This window comes from Alligator sinensis, unplaced genomic scaffold (assembly GCF_000455745.1).
Source record: "Alligator sinensis unplaced genomic scaffold, ASM45574v1 scaffold521_1, whole genome shotgun sequence".
Taxonomy (NCBI): Eukaryota; Metazoa; Chordata; order Crocodylia; family Alligatoridae; genus Alligator; species Alligator sinensis.
In genome coordinates this window covers 1,069,259-1,091,308 of record NW_005842374.1, presented here as the reverse complement: position 1 = coordinate 1,091,308, position 22,050 = coordinate 1,069,259, and the positions used below count along the sequence as shown (strand labels likewise).

The window sequence follows — 22,050 nt, the reverse complement described above, 5'->3', positions numbered from 1 at the left end:
GGATGTAGACAGGAGAGGATCTGCCAAGGAGCTTTTGCAGGTAAAATGGGAAGGGAAAATTCAAGAGGAGGTTGGACGATCACCTGTCTGGGGTCTTGTGAACCCAGCATTCATTCCTGCCTGTGGCAGGGGGTCAGGCTAGATGATCTGTTCAGGTCCCTCCTGACCCTAGCTACTGTGAAACTATGGAAGGGAGGAGACTGCAAGTGAAAAGTGACTCTTATATCCTGCAAATATGAGGGTGGTGTCATGTGTTCACTTGGAACAGTTGCAAGTCATTGTAATGTTGTATGTTAAGGTTTAAAACCATTTCTTGCCTGCATAGCTCTGACTTGCCACTAGAAGTCTGGTGTGCAGGGACATAGTTAAAAGCCAGGACACTTTGGGCTTTATTCTTGCTCTGGGTGGGGCACAGGGCCTAGGAGCAGTACCTCCTGGGATGCTGGAGGGCTGCAAATTGCTTGTTTTATCTCCATGGAGTAGACTGAAGGAGCAGTGCTAATATGCGAACTTACTATGTCACCCAGCACACTGCAGTCAAATTTTTGCCTTCTGATACAAGGCAACTCAGGTGAGTCTTCAATTAGAACTTGTGCATCAGTGCTTCTCAATACAGGATCAGGGCCCCCAAAAAGTTGGGCTAATTTCATCCTTATGTTAACTAGGAATCAGCTTTCCCTTGATATCCTTCAAAAACTTAAATAGTACTCTGTAATTTTTAAATTAGAATCATGCATTAGAACCAAAGTTTTCAAGCCATGGGAGGAGTGAAGTTCTGGAACACCTCCCAGTGGCTAGGGACAGACATTCAAAAAGCCTGAGCCTGAATTGATTCACTCTTTGCAGGTTAGTTTAAGCTGCGCAGCTTACACTGATTAATAACTGGACAGGCATTCTCTGTTAATGCAGGAAATGCAGACGCATGCCTGCAGTGGCTCAAGCCAGAAGCCTGGGGGGTGCTAGAGCATGCCTGCCAGCCACACTCAAAGGGGAGGGAAGAGAGATGCCCTCCAAGGCGCTCACCCCTCCCTGCTGGCATGGAGGTGGTATGGCCAGGCACCACCTGGGGCTAGCAGGACACACAGGATACCAGCCACTAGCCTGGGGGTGGGGGGTGAGGGGGATGCTGTCAGGCTGAGAAGAGGGGATAGGAAAAAAGTCCTTTCTGTGAAGCAAGCATGTATTGAACCCAGCAATTTGCAAAGGATACAACAGAGAACAACCAAAAAGCTGCACCTAAGCTAAGATACAGCCCAGTAAAACACAGCATACACAACTTAGTTTAACTTAAAATGTAAAGCAGGAAGACAAGAGAAAGCCTTGCATAAATCTTACTAATCCTGAGGGCAGAGTGTCTCCTTACAGCCAGGCATTCAGAAAGGCTGTGTTTAGGTTTTACAGGTTCTGCTTTATAATGTAAATGTAGTGCTCTGCATTCTTTGATCTGCAACTTCCAGCCAGAAGCTGTCGGCAGCTTCCCTTAACTCCATCTCCAGTACATATGTGTGATGAATAATTGTCACATCTTTGCCAACACTTCCCACCTCTCAGTCTGGTCCGGCAGGTCTTAGCTCTGGGCTCACAGGTGCAGGTCTTGGATCTGCACACAGGGGGACTAGCTTGCCTCTCCCCCCACTCTGGGACTGCTGTGGAACTAATCCCTTCCCTGGCTGCAGGCAGGTTGGACAGAGGGAGGAATTAATTCTGTCTCTGCCTGGGCTGCAGGAAAGCCATGGAGGTGTGGCTGGGGCTGGCAAACCCCAGCTGCAGTCCACAGGGTTTCCCAGCAGGGGGAGAGGGGGACAGAGGGAGGAATTTGCCTCAGGGGCCATGGCAGGCCAGCATCTTGGTCACGCCCCACCCCTGCTCCAGCTAGAGAGCATAGGGGAGGGGCCAGCTGAGCCTAGAGAGCATGTTGGGATGCTGGGGGTTTCTTCTTTAACTTAAACCAGTAAGGGGTCTGGGACAGACATTGTATAAACCGGTTTGAGCTAAATCAGTTAAGACTGATACTACATTCAACCAGGTTTATCACAGACCAGTTTTGGCCATTTTCAAACTGGTTTATGTGCACTGAATATCTGTTCTGTTACAGGTTTAAACCAGTTTCTGATCACTTAACCTGGTTTATGAGTAATGTCTGTCCCTAGCCAATAGGAGTCGCAGGGGCAAACAACCAGTTTTAAGGTGGTGTTTGATCAGTTCTTGAATGGAAGTGTGAGAGATGGTTGCCTGGACCCTGACCCAGGAGCTCTATGTTTCTGTGGTCTTAAGTTTAGAGCAACCACAAAAAAACTCCAGGAAGCCTGTCTGAAAAATGTGTTGGAAAGGAAACTAATCTGCTCTTCTTCTTCTTTTTTGGTAGCATCCATTTTTAAAACTAGCCAAGCCTCTCTCCAGCCTGACTCCTCTGATTATTGCAGCAAAGGAAGCGATTAAGAACAGCAGCCGCTAGCACTGAGGGCTGGCTTCACCCCACACCAGCTCTCTCCAGAGCAGGACTGAACAAAAACTCTGTAAAACCTCAACTCTTGTGCTGCAGGACAGGTGGGTAGAAGGACAAACAGTCACAGTCATGATGGGGGCCGGCGGTTCTTTGGTTCCCCAAGGAATAGAAACCTATCACGTGTCTTCTTCCTGCTCTCTGGTTCCTTAATATATTTCTAAGATGAAACAGGACCCAAGACAGAACAGAAAGGTAATGGCTTTGCTATCTAAGCTATTTCCAAGGTAAAACGACTTGGTAGCAAGACCCCCAGTGAACGTTTTATGCTTTACTTTTAAACAATTGGTTGTTTCTTAAAGATGCACAATCCCATTTTTGGGATTTGGGGTTTTTTGGGTGTTTTTTGTTTTGTTTTTTGTTTTGCTATGGCTTGGAATTGCAGCGGAGTCCTGCATTCAGCTCCTTCAGACGGTATCATCTTTTGAACACAGCCTGCTCTCTAGCATTTGCCCATTCACGGTACCTTTAGATAAGGAAGAGAGTGAAATTGTATTTCCAATCCAAAAATATATCAAGAGCAGAGCAGATGAAGCATCCTTTGGAGATGCATACTTTTAGCCATGAATATCTAGTGTTTGGGTCCCTGGCAGTTTGATTCGTATAATTAATTGTACTATTTTTTGCCTTCGTGGGATTTTTTTTAAAAACAAGAAAAGCAAGAAGATCAGCAAGTTTGCTCAGAAAGTGCTCGTCCAATAGTATACTATCATCAAAATGTCAAGTGACAATGGGCCCAGTCTAGCTAGGTGCCGAGTCTCTTTTCTCACATGCTGAGCACCCAGAGCTCCCACAGAAGACTAAATGAAGAGCACTATCGCTGAAGGGAGCTGAGGAGGCTCAACCAATTTGCAACCAGCACTCAACACTGTGGGATTGAACTGTAAGAACTACAAGACAACAGGCTAAGATCTGCCATCAGTTGTATCCAGGCCCTGGCAGTCCTGTGGAAATGAATTATTACCCTACCTAGGTTTGCATCGGTGTAGAGGAGGGGCAGTCTTAGCTCAGTGATATTTTTAGTTCTCTAAACTGCGTTTGCCTGTCCTCATGTCCACATTGTATCTGCTGAAGAAGGGTGTGTAGCATCTCTAACATTGCCAATAAATTGGAAGGATCCATTCCTATGAACTCCTACCCAGGCGAGTAGTCTCTAGACCTGAGCAATCCCACTGAAATCATGAGGACTACTTACGTGAGTAAGGGCTTGCAGGATTTAGTTCTGCATGAGTGAGTGTAGCAGAAGCCGGAAGAGGAAAGGCATCTTAAAAAAAAGGCTTTGCATAGTGCCAGGGCAAAGGCAAATGTAGGAAGAAAAATACAGACTGGACTACATATATATTCTTACAGCCATAAACTGGGTCTGCTTTCAACTCGCCTCAAAGTGCACACACCAAACACCCCTTAATGCAAGTGTGCACTTGTCGAGGGGAGACTAACTCCTGGAAATGACTGAGGATTGTGCTGACTACTACATTTATTTGTAAAGGAACAAAATGGATTAATTAAGCAATTTGTATTTTATTTTTACTCAGAAGTGGCAAATTTGAGTCGTTTTCACTCAGCAAAGGAGTTTATATGGATTTTTGCTGCTGTATTTTAGTAAGATGACTAAGCCAAAATCCAAGCCCTTTGAAACAGCCCTTGGATCCTGGCTGTGGGTAGCGGAGATCTTGTCACTGTTAGCAGAGCCTTCTAATGCAGTTCAAGGCGATTTCCCATTGGGTGTGTCTACACGTGCATTTATGCTGGTTTAAATGTAGTGCACAGTAAATGGGAATAGGCTGGTGTCTACATGTGCTGGCATTAAAGTAAATTAATGCTTGTGTGGATTGACTTGGGACTAAAGTCAGTTCCAAGTCAGTCTACACTGACAGTGTTACTGCACAGTAAGGGATCTACATGTGTGTTACTCTGCAGTAACTAATTGGGCATAAATTTGATACCTGCATCATGCCCAAATTGGCATAAGTCACCATAGTTACTGTGCAGTATGGGCATGCATGTGTAGATCCGTGCCTGTACTGCGCAGTTATTTTAGGTTACAGCGCAATAAATGTGCACATGTAGACGCACCCATTGAAGGCCTGATGCTGCAAGGTGCTGAGTGTCCTTGCAAGGTGCTAGATGTCTTTAACTCATGGTCTAGTTAGAAGGAGTTTATGGTGCTCAGTCCTTTCCTGGATTAGGTCTTCAGCCCTTGTTTGGTTTGGGGTGTTAGTCCAGGTTTCCTATTCTGTTCAGGTCTTCATGTTGTGACTCTTCTTTAGTATCGCCTACTAGCCAGTCGTCACTGTTCGACTGTTTTCTTTGAAGCTTGACTGAGGTAGCGGTAATTAGTTTATCATAGTCAAGTATTCATTAACCTTTCCTGAATCACCTGGGCAGCAGAAGAAGTTTATTTATTGCCACCCAAGCAAGAAAAGGTTCTTCCCCTCTTGTGAGGTGATAGGTTTTTGTTTTTTTTCCTTGTCAACCCAAGCTAGCTATCCAGGCAATGTGAGTTAAGGCTTGAAAATCCAGTGGTTCAAGCACAGGAAGGCCCATCTTTGTTGTGTAATGAGTCAGTGAATGAATGAAATGTATTTGAATTTTACACAAGTAGTAAAGAAGCGAGTGACAGCTTCTATTTCCAGTGTAACTTTTACTTTCCTTAGCCACAAAGGTGCATACATCTGTCCCTTGAAATAAAATTGCTTTTTCCAGAGAGTCTCTACCAGGCACAGAGTACAAAACCTTATGCTTGAGAGATTATACTATTTGATTTACTGTTTTTCCATATTTGTTTTCTTCAGCTCTAAAGATGTTGGCATCTTCCCCAACCCTATCCTTCAAAGCAACCCCAAAAAGATAAGAGATGATTTTTTTTTTTTTTAAATGGTAGCTTCATTTCTTCAGAACAGTGCGCACTCCAGTCTAGGAAATATTATTGGCCCTAGCTTTTTAATGCAACTGTTTTCATAAGAGGCCTTAATCTTTATTTTCTTTTTTTAAAGTGTTTATTTTATTTTGCAGCAGCAAATCCAGAGATTTTACTAAAAAAAAATAATTCGTAGGATAGTGACAAGATACTGTTGAAATCCAGTTCCTGCCAGTGACTCTATCCAGCATGCAAGCCCCACTTGAGTTCTTTGTAACAGGGACCAATTAGTTTACATGCCTGCTAACAGGACTGGTAGCATCCCTAAAGCCCTATGTTTTGGGATATTCTGCGGCACTAAATGCTGTGTGTCACCAGATGCAGAAAGATGGCAGCTGCTCTTACAGTTTCCTGAACTAGGAAGCCAACTTCCAAGTGGAATACTAATGCGGAAAGCAGTCTGGAGAGGGACAAACCTTGTACATGACTTACAGGCTCAAGTAACAGCACATTAGGATAGGCATTGCCCTTGCAGAAAGAAAAAGAAGCAAACAAATCCAATAAATCTCTGGTACCATCTTGATTGCTGAGAGGCATCTCTTATATATTTTTAAGAAGTATTAGAGAGAAGCTATACCTGCTGCCAAAAGCATATATATAGATATATAGATATATAAGGATTTACATATTGTACGTTGGTCAAGTACTTTCATTCCAGGTTCTAAGAGATTGGTTATTTGCCTTTTTCTATTTTAATTTTCAAGTCATAGTACAGTAAAGTTTTATCTAGCTCTTGAATATTATTCCAGTCCCCTGTCATGACAAAGTGTGAAACAGGCCCTTTTGCTACCTGGGGATCCAGAAGGTCCTGAGAAAGGAACAGGACAGCAGTAAAGTCAGGGAAGCTTGAGAAGCACAGTACAGATTATTTATTTAAGAAAAAAGAAAAGGGGGTGGGGGAATAAAAACCTTATAGATGTATTAAGGCTCCTGCCTGCTTTCACAGGAGCCCAAGGAATGACTGGATCTTACAGTGCTCTCAGGTCTTGGTGGCAGGCTTGGGCAATGGTGGTGTTATCACCTTTCATGTCTCGTCTGCTATTGTAAATATGTGCGTCTGTTTTCCACCGTTGGCTACTGGTTGGCCAAACCTCATTGTGCGCAGATGAATTTGAGTATTTATTTAATCTTTCATTTTTGTTGATCAGGTATCTTTGAGGCTAGCAGGTGCATCTCAGCATTATACTTCTGTTAAATAACCTCCCTGATTTCCCTCTATTCTGAAACAAAGCACATTCCAGCCACTAAGAAAGGGAAACACTAAATCATATCCTATTGTTTGTGAAGATGTTACTTCCAATATTTAGCCAGAGGTTTGACAACATAAGAAATATTCCTCACCCCTGTACATTGAGCATGTAAATAAGTGGATTTCTTCGCTCAATGAGTTTGTTAACAATTTGATTCATAGCCAGAGCGAATCCATAAAACCTACAGTTGAAGACAGGAGAAAAGTTTGCTTTGCTTGAAATACCAGGGCATGCACAGTAAAGCTAGATTAGCCCTTGTGAGCCTTGTAAAGGCTCTCAGTCTACATGTTTCACCAATGGATTGTCAGTTATTCACATGCAGTAACTTAAAAGGGGTGGGAAAAGTGACTCCAGCCCAGAAGGCAGAGCCTCCAGCTTTTCAAATAGTTTTTTCTTTGGACTGGGCAAGTATTTTCATTTCTAGTCGCCTATTTTGAGAGAGACAGGGAAAGGACAATCTGTTTCAAAGGAGACCATTCTGATATCTCGCTTGGGTTTCTGCTGGTACCATGTGAAACAACAAAACCCTTCCCTTTGCTCTCTTTGATGTAAAAGGATAGTCCTTTATTTTCTCTCTTTGATGTAAAGGGGTAATTGCTTGGCTGAAGCTGGTAGAAGCTCACCTGCACCTTCCCCTGTGTATAAATGTTGTATAGCCAAGATAGCCTACTGGGATTGTGTATGAACGATGTGGTGGTGAAATCCACTTGCTTTGGCCTGACACTGGACATGTGCATCTTTGGGAATAGCGGCAGTCTCGAACACGGTGTTGTGGGAATGGCAAAGAAGGGGAAGGACACTTATACTCTTCACTGGTGCCTTCTGCTCAGTCATTAGGGTCTAAATTTGCAACTGTTCCTATCCCTGCTTAGCTACTCTTGGTGAGTGAGCATTCAGAATCTGACCCTGACTATGGAAACTGTGGACAACATAACTCATCAAGTTGATTTAATGAGAAATTACCTTTTTATTTAATTTTGGTGCATAGTGGCTTTGCACTTGATGTTTTCCTAGAGGACTAACCGTGTCTGCATTCCTGTTTGTATACCAGATGCTGCTGTTTTTGACCCAGGGACACCCACCCACTCATGCTTAGTGCCCATTTACTGCAAGGCATAGCCAGCAACACCTGCTTTGGCCAGTTATGTACTGAATGGTGTCAAAACAAACAGGAAAATAGAATTGAAATCAGGAGCAATGAATGGTCAGTCTGAACCAGCAGTCATGGATGGAGTTCAGAAGGGGCTAGCACATACTTTGAAACCTGAATTTCACTTGCAGTCTAGGGAAGAGGAGGGTATGAATTTAGTGGTTCTTATTGGTGTGTCCTCCTTGCTAGCCTTCACTCCGTTCAGGGGCTCAGAATAGCTGAAAAATTATTTGCAGAGAGAGAGAGATAAAACAGAGGTTATGTCTTGCCATCACTGCTCTTTGTAATCTCTTGCTTTTGACAACTCAAGTATTTCTACTCCCTCTCTGTTCCTCCTGCCTGCAGTGGCTGCTAAACAAGACCTTGTAACTGGCTGAGATAAAGTAGTCAGGCTTCTCATTTCACCCCCTTCTAGACTGCCTGTTTATGGCAAGGCTTTAAATCTGTCTCCTCAACCTGGAGAATGGGTCTATGGCTTCCATCATGTGTGTAGCCTCCACTAGAGCACTGTCTGCAGTCCCAGGCACATTCCTGAATCTAGGTCTCCTCAATGCTACTGGCTGGCATCATATTGTAGGAAGCACGAGGGAATGACGTCAGCTTGACTTGTTTTAAATGAACATCCTTTTGCTGCTGAATGTTCTCTGTTTCACCTGTCCAAACTTACTGCATACTTAGGGAATAGATGTAGGGCTCAGCTCGCCTATCGTGGAAGTCAGGAAGAGTTTTGCCGTTGACTCCAATGGCAGTGTGACCTGGCACTTAATTAGCAGGTCCTAGGAAGGCATAGATATCTACGCTGAATGTTACTTTGTGCTGGCTGCTGGAAATTCTCCCCTGGCTAAGTAAGGAGGTGAAAGAGGATCCTGACTTCTTTCTCTTTTTGTACGTGGTACAGTGCTTAACAGGTCAGAATAGGCCAAAAACCATGCCGTTGAGGCATGCAAACCTTTTCCATCCAGGCCTGCTAAGATTTGACCTCTAAGCTTCCAGGTTACAAACAAAATGCAAATGCAGTCGCTTTTTGCTGCAATGCTTTAGACTAGCACTAGGCAACGTTGGTAGATCTTTCAATAGAATATTGTCGTCAACCACAAAAGGCAAGTCGGCTCTTCTTGATGCAGCTCTGACAAGTGATAAAGGCCTGGCAGGGAGAAGAACTAATGTTGTGAGTACAACTTCAGTCCGGTGGCCGCACTAGGGTGGTCTTTTAGAGTTATATACATGGGTTCATACTGCACAGCATGTGTGGGGCACACGCACATGCTCCATTCTAGTAAAGTCTGGCAAAAGAATTCTGTGACCTTTAACTCTTTAACTGGTGTGAGTTTTAACCAGCTCTAAGCTCCAGTTCAACTGGTTTACAATGATACTGGTGTCTGCTGGATTTTTCTTCAGGGTATCCAGACAAATGTACACAGAGGAGGATCCTACATTTTCATTGTTTATCAGAAATGTATCTCATTTTGCTGTACATTCCTTTTTTTAGGACGTGTTATCTGTTTAAAAAAAAAGAAAAGAAAAGAAAAACAAAACAACGTGTAGTGAAATTCTTCTGTAACTTTGGATTAAGAGGTACTTATGAGCTTTTTAAAAAGAGAACTAAGTTATTTACTTTGTAAATGTGCTGATGGCATGGATCCATCTTACTGACCTCAGCAGCCATTTATTTTTTTTAAGATTTTTTTTTGTTTCCGATATTAAGTTATTTTAAATTGTGGTTGAAGCAATAGAAAATTGAAATATGGATTGTGCATGACTGTGTCTTGAGTGTAAAAATATTGCAGTTTGAAACTTGGACCTAAAGTATTGCAAATAAAAGTTATAAATACCAATGAACGGTGTGTTCTCAGCTCTCTCCGGAGGCTTTCCCTGGGAAATAGTTTATAAGTACCATGGCTGGATTAAATGATCCAGAGCCCTGAACATATTTTGATATGGGGGCTCCTGTAGCTCTACCCTCCCACCCCGTTTCTTCCCAGAAAAGCAGGAGCCCCCAGTTGAAGCAGGCCTCTTCTGTACCTCACAGAGAAGTAGAGATAGGTGTGTTGCCATCTGGCATGACTGGGTGAGCTAGGCCTCTTGCACTCCTCTCTTCTTACCACACATATGGTACGTCCCCACCAGTGGGAACATGCATTCCCCAGATAACAGTGGCACAGCGTGTTTTGTAATGGTGCATGGCACGTTGTCCAGGGTGGGGTGAGAGAGGCTGGGACCAGCAACTGTGCTGAGGGCCTCCAGGAACTGCAGCCGTGGTGATATTGCAGCAAGAAACTTGGCCAGCAGCTGGAGTGTGGCTCTGGCCAGCCAGACTCTGGTTTTGGGCAGTGTGCACTGCTGCCATGTGCACATGTTCGTCCCCCTGCTTTTTTTAGGTGTGGGTGTTTTTGACCCCAGGATTATTTTCTGGGGTCAAACACGCCCCCCTCCTGGTGCTGTGAATTAGCATCCAGGAACACCTGCGTGTGTGGTGTGCAGCACCACAGATAGCCACATACCACACGTCCACACTTGTCTGGACACATCCATGGAGTCCTTAGTGGGACTGGTTGCCAGATTCTTCCAGCATCTTGGGTTTTCCAGTTAACATCTCCTTGAGATGCATAAAGTAGTTCATACTTCCCAGAGATCTCTGCAGACATCCACAAATATCACTTTTTGTTGCCCTCTATTAATGTTGGCTATTTACATTCATGCAAAACAGTCAATTACCCATAGTCACCTGCTGTCCGGCATTAATGAGCCCTTCTGCCTGTTTATCCTTTCCCATCTGGATTCTGGAGTTCCTGTATTTCCTGGCGTTACCAAGATAGGCTGACAGCTACTTCAGTGCCCCCCACTCATTCAGATGCTTCACCTGATGTTGTTTTCAACATCTTGTACTTTGCCCATGTTACTGTATATAATCATAAAACACTGGAAATGAAAGTGACACATTATACAAATAGAGATTACTCAACCTTCCTTTTCCCAAAAATCATAAAAAATGTCCTCTCAGATCATTCATGTTGTTATACATAGAAAAATGATGTTAAAGAACACAGCTGAAAAAAATGATGGCAAAAGAACAGCAGAGCACTGAAAAGAGAAGAAATGCCCCTGGAACCCTATCTCACCTCTTTGCACATACTCATTTTGTGCTGGGTCAGCCTTACAGGTAGGTCAAGTTGGCAGCCGTGTACCTTGGGGAGAAATTAAAGGGGATTGAAAAGCAAATTCAGAAATAAAAAACATTCACTGGCAATAATTGTTTTCCATTAAACTTGGCAAACTGGTAATGTCACAGAATGTGCTGTCAGGCAACAGCAGATGCAAAGCGGTGCTTTCAGATTGAATGAGAAATTCATATTGGATGGTTTGGTTGGTTGGTCTCTTTGGCTAGCGGTCTTCAGTGATCGGGTGGATGGTCATGACCAAAGCTGGAAGCGATAGTGATGGTCTTCTATGAAAACAAACATTTTTTCTGCAGTTGAGCATTGCAAACGAAACACTGGAGGCGAAGTCCACAATGTGAAACTGCTTTACTTCCAGCTGACGCACTGGAATTGTCCAGTCATGTATGTTCACCCAACCAACACGTCTGTATGTCTACCTGTGAAAATAGCTTTCCTAACAAGAAGAGTCGTCTTGCTTTGGAGTATTCCGACAGGCTTGAAAGAAGAAAGCATAAAAGCAAATGTCACCAGTGAGGGGGTATCATTTGTGGCTGTAGCTGTTTGTGCACAAGCAACTTTTATGATTACACAGTTATTCAAGAAATATGCAGGATTTAGCAGAGGAAAAAACTCTGAGCAGTGATGTTCTGAAAGATCTTTCCAAATGGTGAGTAGATGAGAAGAGAGTTCACTTTTTTGTTTGCGAATCCTGGGCCATTTCAAACAAATAGTAAGGGTTTTCCTTGGTATAGCAATGGAAAGGAGTTTTTAGCTTCCCACTTTTCATGCCAGGTTTCCAAAGGAGAATGTATAAAGTGAGATTGGCTTTTACAATCCTGTTTATTTCTTCTGCTGCTATTTACTTCTAGAGATTTTGCTTTTACTTGGCATGCTTATTTGAGACTGGAAAACAAAATGAATGTCCTAGAGAAACAGAAGTAAGCAATAGTTTGCATGAACAACTATCCTATATAGAGCGTTTGTCTTGGAAATTAGACTGAAATTAATTTGTAGGATTGATAAAGAGAAATAATGGCAAATTCATGCTCTGATTGAGTATTGGCAAGGTGGTTTGAAAACATTCTTTGATTTTTATCATTCTCCACAGAATGGTTGCACTATTTCCAGGTTAGGAAACAGCCTGCGTGGAGCAGTGCTGGGGCTTGAGGATGTGGATCATGGTAAGTTTACCATGGAGACATGGATAGAGCCACTTGCTGAAAGAGTTTTTCCAATTTAAGGAGCACCGTAGGCTGTTCAGTTTCTTGTACAATCTCTTGGAAGCACTGAAGATGCTGCACAGAGCATTATACCACTGATGCACTGCTTTAAGCAAAGTGGTAGAAGACAGAATGCCTGGGGAAGAGACATCCTTTGATGTAAATGTCCTGGATTTTTGCATGCAACTTCAAGTTTTTGGCAGGCAGCTGGAACTGGAATGCTTCCAAAACACAGCATTGGCATTTCTGTGCAAAAATAAGCTTTTGCCCTTGTTTCCAAACATAACCATGAAACTCAGGATTCTGTTAACTTTGTCTGTACCTGTTGCAATTGGGGAATTTTTGAAACTTAAACTTACAAAGATGAGCTTGTGTTCTTCCAAGACTCAATTTCAGTTGGGTCTTGCTATAGTTTCAACTGAAAGCCAAATTGCGGAGAGCATTGTTCCAAATGATGCCATTAACAATTCACAAAGTGAGAAAAGTGTAAGTCATAGAATCATAGGACATTAGGGCTGGATGGGACCTCAGGAGGCCATTTAGTCCAGTTCCCTGCTCAAACCAGTACCATCCCCAACTAGATCATTCCAGCCAAAGCTTTGTCTGTCTAGGTCTTAAAAACCTCCAAAGATGGAGGTTCCACCACCTCTCTGGGTAGCCTGTTCCAATGTTTTGCTACCCTCCTGGTGGAGTTTTTCCTCATATTTAACCTAAACTTCCTTTGCTGCAGTTTGAGACGGTGAAAGCCTCCGTACTTTTGGGGTTGCCTGTTCCCAGCCTCTTCTTTCACTCATGTGTCTATCAACCCAGTTGCCTAGGGGATCCCCATGGGAGTGGGGAATCTTTCTCCCTCTGTGGCCAGGTCTATTGTTAAAACTCCTGCCTTTAGCCTAGGAGGGCAGGCGTTGGCTGGGGTCTAGGTCAAGGTGTGATGCTTTTCAAATTGGTTGGTTGGCCTCAAGCAACCCTGCCCCTGATTGGGTCTGGAGGGAGAGGGCAGGGGAGCCACTTGAGAGGCTCTCCAGGAAGAGGCAAAACCATGTTGGGATGTTTGCACAACAACTGGGACCTCTGCAACCCTCACTCTCTTCTGGGACGCTGACGTGAGTAAATGACCAGAAACTTAACTAGAAAGGTAGCTTACAATGATTTAGAAGCATACTAAATGGCTATCAGGCTGGTTTTCTTTGCTCTGGGTATTCTGTTGATACTTCTCTGATTCATACCCCTCCCCAAACCTACCCTCTGTACCCAATAAAGCTATCTGCTATACAGGGGCAGGCAATTATTTTGAGCGGAGGGCCGCTTTACTGAGTTTTGGCAAGCCATCAAGGGCTGCATGACAGGCAGCCAGGGGCAGATCAATATTAATTTTCTAAATTTTTCAGGAGCCCCATGGGCTTTGCTTAAACCATGGATAGACTGGACTGGCAGGCAGTATCCAGCCCGCGGGCCGCATTTTGCCCACCCCTGTGCTATAACATGCTTTGTGGTACATGTTTGAGAGGGGATGGGCATGCCTTTGTATTCCCTTGGCTTGGATGACTAAGGGAGGGTACTTTCTGTGCTTCAGGTTAAAGAAGCACTCCAAGATCTTGCAGGGGGTCAAGTGACCTCAAGGTCTATACGGCCTGTGCACCTTGCGGGGCACAGGGCCAGGCAACGACCAGACCCTGGCTGGCAGTGGTGGCGGTTATCCCAGGCTTGTGGGTGTGCCCCAGGAAGGGGGTTGGCCAGTCATAGGCGCCCCAGGAGAGACATTCGGAGCTAGGTAGATGGTCGGGCGCAGTAAGGTGGGTGGCTTGGTGCAGAAGTGCCCCCTACTGGCCTGCCACAGAGACTGGTGCTCCTTATTCAGTCATCTGCCACCATTGAGAAAAGTCTAGCTCCAATCTCTCTGGACCTCTCCTTCAGGTAGGTGAGGGCTGCTGTTAAATCCCCCCTCCGTCTTCTCTTCTCCAGACTAAATAAACCCAGTCCCTCAGCCTTTCCTCATACATCATGTCCCCCAGGCCCCGAACAATTTTTGTTGCCCTTCGCTGGACACTTTCTAATTTGTCTACATCCTTTCGGGGGGAGGGGGGGGGGTCTTACTAATGCAGCCCACAATTAGCCTTAGAATTAGAAGAATTAACCTTCTTCTCAACAAGGGCACACTGTTGCCTCATATCCAGCTTGTCTGCTGTAACCCCCAGGTCCTTTTCAGCAGAGCTGCTGCTTAGCCAGTCAGTCCCCAGCCTGCACAGGTGCATGGGGTTGTTCTGTTCCAAGTGCAGGACTTTGCACTTGTCTTTATTGAACCTCAGGAGACTTCTTTTAGTCCAATCCTCCTATTTGTCGAGGTTGCACTCCATCCCATCTTCCAGGTCACTGGTGGTATTGAACAAAACCAGTCCCAGGATCAACCTCTGAGGCACTCCGCTTGATATCAGCTGCCAAATAGACATCAAGCCATTGCTTACTATCCTCTGAGCCCAATGATTTAGTCAGTTTTCTATCCACCTTACAGCCCATTCACCCAACCCGTACTTTCTTAGCTTTCCTATATTTGCTCTATATAGAGCACTATATTTGCTCTTTTTTAATCATCCGAGACTTCTCCAAATTGCCATGAGTTTTTCAAAGATGATGGCCAGCAGCTCTGCAATCACATCAGCCAACTCCCTCAGCACCCTCAGGTGCATTGCATCCAGCCCCAGGGACTTGTACACATCCAGCTTTTCTAAATAATGCCTAACTTGTTCTGTCACCACTTCTGGCTGCTCACCTCCTCCCCAAACTGTGTTGCCAGGTGCAGTAGTGTAGGAGCTGATCTTGCTTGTGAAGACTGAGGAAAAAGAGGCGGTGAATACTTCAACCTTTTCCACATCATCTATCACTAAGTTGCCTCCCCCATTTAGTAAAGGACCCACACTTTCCCTGATCCTCCTCTTGTTGCTGACATACTTGGAGAAACCCTTCTTGTTACCCTTTACATCCCTTGCTAGCTGTAACTTCAGTTGTGGTCTGACCTTCCTGATTTCATCCCTGAATTCCTAAGCAATACTCTTATACTCCTCCTTAGTTGTTTGTCCAAGTTTCCACTTCTTGTAAGCTTCCTTTTTATGGCTTAGCTCACTGAAGAGTTCCTTGCTAAGCCAAGCTGAGATGTTAAAAAGTGCAGGCCCGAGGACCAAGCCCTGGGGTACCCCACTGCTCACATCTCACCAGGTTGAGTACAACCCGTCCACCACTACTCTCTGGGTGCACTCCATCAGCCAGTTTTTTACCCATCCAACTGTGTAGGCATCGATGCTGCAGTCACTTAATTTATTGATGAAGATGGGATGAGAGACAGTGTCAAAGGCCTTCTTAAAGTCTAGAAAGACTATGTCAATGTAGTTATGCTTGGTTTACCCAGCTTGGCTGAGACAAGCATTGGCCCTTGGACTGGGCTTGAAAAAATCAGAATTGGAGCCAGCCGGGAAAGCAAGCTGAACCAACAAGCCAGGGATTCCTGCTCCGGCACACCCCCACCCTTGAGCCAGCAGTAAAGCTCCCCTTTTGCATACAGAAAGTTGCCTCCAGAAAAGTAGACTTGAAGGAAGAGGGCTGGTTTCAGTTATCTGCTTTTTTGGGGGTGGCATCGGGGACCACTGCTGCCAATGGGGCATGCCCACGTAGGGTCAAACATCCCAAAGTTTAAGGCTCACTTTAGCTCTTATCTGATGGCAAGGGGGTAAAAGGTGTGTGTGTCTCCTCTTTAGCTGAGAAACACCGTCATGGACGGAGCAACTGATGCATTATGACAAGGAAGAGAGTGATGTACCGGTTTTATTTGTAAAGTGATTAGACCGCCCTAAAGCAAAAGCAAAAGGAAAAAAAAAAGGGTTTCTGAGACCAGTAGAGCAGCATTGCCACCTTGTGGACAAGTTGGGTCATGACAACTGAGTGCTCACCCTAGCCTTTTAAACTAGTTTTAATTTCTAGTTTCTGACCTGAAGACTCTCACTGTGGAAGCTTCCTTTCCTTAGCTCAACTTACCTGTTTTTTTTTGCTTTTTTTTTCATCCCCAGTTACACTAACCCAAATGACAACAGTGCAGATAACGTAATAAAAAAGTTTATTCTCTAGGAAGTACATAGATTATCTCCCACAATATAAAAGTGCCAGTGCTGCAAAATGCTTATACAGTATGAAAAACAATAGTGCAAGAGTTGAAATCCATCCAGCAGGTGTGAGCCCAGCTGAGAATCACAGTCCCATGGTAGAGTAGCATTCAAGTGACGTCTAACGCCTACTATTTTCAAAGGGCGGGGGCGTTAATTTAGGGTGATTAGTTTAAAGTACTTCTGGTGATTGGGGGGCTGATTTTCAGAGGCTCTCCTTGCTTCTGTTAGACATGCTTAAAAACCTCTGAAAACTTCAACCCATGCTGCTGTGGGACCTAACTAAATGCTCGCCGAAGTTCATTGACCCTAGAGCGCCATGACTAGGGCAGCCGTCATAGAGGACAGTCCAGTTTTCTGCTACTCTGTTCTCTATTGATACAAGACCGGCTGCCTTTATGTCCTCTATTGTACTCTTGAAGAGAAAAATAGAGGACATAAAGGCGTTGGTTTTGTATCGATAGAGGACTGTCCTCTATGATGGGCACCCTGGCTGTGACTGAGGCCTTTAGCAAGCAGAAGGTGGAAAGGAAGCCTATTTGAGAATCACGGCTTGATTCAGGCAGGTGCAGTGTGTTTCACGAGTGTCTGCATTTGTGGGAACAGACCTTCTTGTGAGGGACACCTTACCAGCACTGGGGCACTATAGAGAACCGGGCTTTTCTCCAGACTTAGGAGAAGAGTTGCTGGTAATACGCTTAATGAACCCAGGGCGCCCATCGGGAAGCACTTGTGTCTGTAACACGAGAGCAGGAAAGGGGGCAGGGGGTGCGACTCGGTGAAAATAAGATGAGGAGCACTCTCAATTCACATGCTTCCTGCAAGAAGCTGTTTTCCAGCTGGGGTCAGGGAGCACCACATACTGCCTTAGTACTGCCAAAGTAGTACACAAGCTCCAGCTATTTAATTGATGTAGCTACAATGCATCAGCGAAGGATGTGGCCCTGAGCCTTCTCACAGAGCTGTGGGGCGTCTTTCTCTTGACTGAAGTCAGCATATGCAGTGAATCAGGCCCTCAGTGGATATGGGGATATTTGCTCCTCCATCTGAAGTATCCAGCCTCAGACGCAGCGGGGAGCAGTGGACGAGAGTACCGTGCCTGTGCTCCTGCACCAGCACAATGCCAGGAGAAAAACCATGCTGAGGGAGGAACTATGAAGCCCCACAAAATGCTTCCTCACACTATAGTGGCAATTGCTATAATGGCATAATAGTTATAGTGCTGACTTCGAAAATGCAGGGGACTCTATCAGGCTATGTTTTCTGCTGTGCAAATCTACATCGAAGGTGATGGAGCTGTGCTAACTTGCTGTTGATCTGATCCATTTTCCCCAAGAAGCTGAGAGACGGTCACAATATTTAACAGACGGTGAGCACTGCTTGTGATATTTAGCTCCCAGACACCTCCTGTTAGCACACAGAAGTCTTGTCCTCCTCCCTCCTGCATTTCCCAATGAAAATGTGTCTTTTAGGGCAAGGAGAGCTGTGTTACAGCAAAGCTATGTCTACCACGCCTATGCTGGAGAATGGGATATGTTGAAACCATTAGGATTTAATTGAGACAAACAACTAAAGCCCAAGCAAAGTGGTTCCTTTCCAACTCTGGACACATTACTGTGCCTTGTGCTCAGCACATTCAATCTATTATTCTCCTTGGAGATGACTGGTCCTGTGAGCCAGGGAGCCATAAATCAGCATCGGCCTACGCTTGGCTGAGGGGAGGGGAACTGGGCATTTTCTGTGCTGTAATTGTGTCTGTAGGGGAGAAGACTGAGGGGGAGGGAAGGGAGCTTCACAAAAGAGAAGGGGCAGAGATCACATCAGCAAAGCCCCAGTGAGGTTGGGTGTGGATTTTGTTCACCCAAACCAAGATACAGTGGTGCTTGGGCCAAAGATGCGGTAACCACATGTCTAATTCACTTGCAGGGTACAAATGAAGGCAAAGAAAAGGTTAAGCAGGAGTGTTTGCAAACTGGCAGCACTGAACACTTTAACGGACCCAGCACAAGGAGGCCTAGGAGTGCATCTACAGCCTGGCTTGGCCTCTCTCTGTTTCTGCATTGCTCAGCCATTGCCTTCCTACAGAGGGCATGAACGTACGGAAACCAAAAAAAGTCTCACTCTAAAAAAAAGTCCGAACAAACCCATTCAGCTTCCTGAGGCCTTTCCACCGGCAGGATTGCCAAACATTTTGTCTCTTCTTAAAACATCTTTCTTGCTTGATGCTGCACTTGCTTTTTCTACACTCTTGTATTCTGTAGAGATGCCCATACCTTTAATGCATGATGTTTCTCTTATAAGCAGAAACCCATTGCTTACCCTAGCCTCATAGACACAAGAAGATGCATAGTGCCATGAGAAGATGCCATTTCAGCCCTACTGGTCCAACCTCATCTTCTTCCTGGGGTCTGGCTTCAGGAACAGACAACACCCCGCTAAGTCCAGCTTCTTCCCCCTACCAGGGCCTGTTTCCATCTTCCATATGGTTGGGTAGGGTAACAAGGCAGTCAGCTGCCTCCGTGAGTCACAGACCCCACTGGCCATTCCCCAGCTTGCATTAACACCTGCTAATAGGCAAATGCTGCCCAGGCTGTTGTTACACTGACATCTCATTTCCAAACACTAATTAATGCAGAACCACAGATAATCCTATTGATCATAAAATGCCCAACTCCTTCATACATGCCAGGCAATGGTGTTGTGCTGGAATCATGCCCAAGGCAATGCTCCCTCTTCATTGTCTGAATTTACCAGTTATTAGTATCAGTAAGTCAACACTTGTGTCTGTTCCTGTGGGACAGCCTTGCAAGAAGGGAATGAGACCACAGAACCACCCCAGCTTCGATGACCTTAGTTGAGCCCTCCCTACCACTCCTTCTTGTCAGGCCAGCATAGCTGCACACCACAGGGTAGAGACCTAGATTTCTGGGATTGTAATTTTTGCAGTTTCTAGCACCTTTACAAGACAGTTGGGCTGCTTTGTGCCTTTGTGTATTCTTAGGCAAGCACACAGGAGCTGTTGCAGCCCATGTTTCTTTTAGTTTGCAAAAGGCAAAGGGCTTCTGCCAACACATGGATACATGACGCTACCTGGGGGCCATACCCCACTTCAGAGTGGCTCACCTCTGAGGGGACAGTTCTGCTGACTAGCATACGATTCAGTCCACAGGAGCAGCTTTTATTATCTGCTCCATTTTAAACATCTGTTTTCTGGGCCCTCCTCGAGCTCATGCAGTGGAGGCTTTGCTGGTTTGGCAAGGCTCCACCCTGAGCATCCCTCCCTGCCAGCTGGTGAGATTTCAGAAAGATGTCTTGTTTTAAAATCTGGGACCTTGCATAATTATTGTGCACCTGAAGAGCGCAAGTCTCTTGCTGGCTTGTATTGCTGCAGATCTGGAGTAACTTCACTGCAGACACCGGAGTTAAGAGGGTGTCAAAATAGCGGGCAAAGAGACTCAGGCCTGGTAATTGCCAGCAGCTACTCAAGCAGAGCCCAGAGGCTTTGTGATGTTTGTACCTGGCCCTTAAAAGCATTCTTGCTTGTCCAGGGCCTGAGCTGTCTGGGAAAGCTGAACCTTTACACTCCTGCAGATGCATACTTCCCTCACCCAAAAGAATATCCAGAAACTCATCAACTTGCAGAGTACAATTATGCAAATTATGCAAACTGCATGCATATACTGGCATAATGTGAAACTGGTTTGTCACAAGCCTTTTCAGGGCTATCGCTGGATGTGAAGATTTGACACGTGAAACCAAGCCAATGGCAGTCAACTAGCACAGCGGCACATTCATTTGTGTGTTCCCTCCCCGCCTCAGGACACCACTCATCTCATTTTCACACAGGGCCAGTGGGGTGTTTCAAGCTGCAGAACAAATCTTCACAATATTTTGCAGAAATATTCATGTAATTCTGCCCTAAAGCATTTCACCCACTAGAAAAAAATTCACAAGATGCCTGGCGTCACTTCCGCATGAGTGAAAATTCAGCTTTTCCCAGGATTCAGCCGTTGTCTCAACACAAAGCTGAAAGCTGAAACCCAAGAGCAGAATTTGCAATACTAACAATGAACAGGCGAACGGTGAAGGGCCTGGAGCTCATTATGAATTGATTTCACACCTAGAATCTTCTACCTCGCTCAACGGCACAGGTGCTTTCTGTTCAAGCGAAACCTAACTAGTAGGCTACCTGCAAAGGCTGGAAGGAAGCTTCTATTTTGGCCAACTCTGTGGGAGAACTTAGTCCTATGATACAGCTGGTTAAAGGCTATTAGTCCCTCACACAAAATTGGGTGTGATATAAAAACAAACAACTATCCTACTACAGCTCTACCTTCCATACCCACCCCAGGAGGGCTGTGTCCTTCTGCAGTGAATCCTTGGTACCATGCTCAGCAGTACAAGCGGCATGAAGGGAATTGTTAACAACAAGGAGAGCCCTTTGGTAAAGTGTCTTACATATCAAACTGCTATTCAGAGAGGCTCTTGTGACTAGAGGCTCTTCTTACTGAGTTTCTACCAGGTCAAAGACATCGCTGGATTTGTAGGTGCCTTTCTCGTGGTCAGAGACCTCAGCTTGCTGGCTGGCTCAGGAAGAAAGAATATGAGGGCAAGTCCAGTAGTCTTTACCCAGGCAAAACTCACACTAGTAACACTGCTCAGCCACTTAGTCCTACTGCCATTTGAACACTGGGATTCCTCTTCTGCAGGGTTTCCTAGGCCTATGCAAAATAAGTGCTCTGATTCCTCGAGCAGTGACATTTCACTGGAGACAGTCAGATAATAAGAGTACCATTAATAAGAGCAATTGTAGCATTATATAAAAGGAAGCCAGTTGAAATTAGCTTCTTTCCTATCTGGCTCCACTCTCATTGCCATAAAAAAATATAACATAAGAAACACATTGCACTGAAGCCCTCCAAGAGTAGTCAGATATGCTGTAATATGATGTGCCATGATATAGTGCGATGCACCAAATATCTGGGAAGGACAGATAGTGTGGTGGTTTGTAATGAGCTTGGTCACTGAATTAGTGTTGCCCCCTACTACTATAGTTGCTGCATGATATATTTTCTTTCTGTATAAAAGCCTCTCCCGCTTATAGCTGTGCTGAGATGGGGAACAAAGGGGCTTTTCTTTTAAAATGATTTATGGTTTTGTGCAATCTTTGCTCCCAAGTCACTCACACTGAAAGCACAGACAAGGCCCCCAGCCGCGAGGTGACAGCTTTGTCTGGGTCCACAGGGCTTTGGTATTCATAGCTCCATAAAGTCATCGCTGGAAACAACCTTGACGGTGATGTGACCCGGCATTTCGTCTGCTTCGCCGCCGCCTTTCCCTTGGAGCCGCAGAGTCTGCTGTTCTCTGGGGTCACTGGGCGATGCTGCCAGCAGCACTTGTCCAAGGAACTGGTCACACAAGATGTTGCTGTTCCAGACCTACAGACACAATTGTGAGGGAGAAGAAATAACTGGAGCCAAGACGCTGCTTTCCTTTCAACTACTGCTTAAGAGAGCCCTGGCAGATGAGGGGCACCCGTATCAACCCTTTGGAACAGAAGGAAGGAAGGGTGTGTACTAAATGTGGCTAATTTCCTAGGGCCTGAAGCCTGCTCTATACTACCTATATGCCATGCAAATAAATATCAATCTATGCATCTATGAATCTATGAAAATACAGGAATACACAAACTCATAATAAT

General features: G+C 45.0%; 2 protein-coding genes across 3 annotated transcripts in view; one reads left to right on the top strand and one right to left on the bottom strand.

The window, feature by feature from the left end:
• The window catches only part of PAK3 (p21 (RAC1) activated kinase 3), an 83,782-nt gene extending 74,132 nt beyond the window's left edge, over window positions 1-9,650 (top strand). The window contains 2 exon segments of the mRNA XM_025210833.1: window positions 1-40; window positions 2,366-9,650. The exon segment at window positions 1-40 is cut by the window's left edge and continues 11 nt beyond it. Of these exon segments, the coding sequence (XP_025066618.1) occupies window positions 1-40; window positions 2,366-2,455 (130 nt within the window). The 3' untranslated portion in view covers window positions 2,456-9,650.
• Window positions 9,651-16,285: 6,635 nt separating this feature from the next.
• The window catches only part of LOC102382824 (calpain-5-like), an 82,420-nt gene continuing 76,655 nt past the window's right edge, over window positions 16,286-22,050 (bottom strand). For both annotated transcript variants that reach the window (XM_006029374.2, XM_006029373.2), the window contains exon 14: window positions 16,286-21,787. In XM_006029374.2, the coding sequence (XP_006029436.1) occupies window positions 21,605-21,787 (183 nt within the window). In that variant the 3' untranslated portion in view covers window positions 16,286-21,604. The remainder of the gene's footprint in view (window positions 21,788-22,050) is intronic.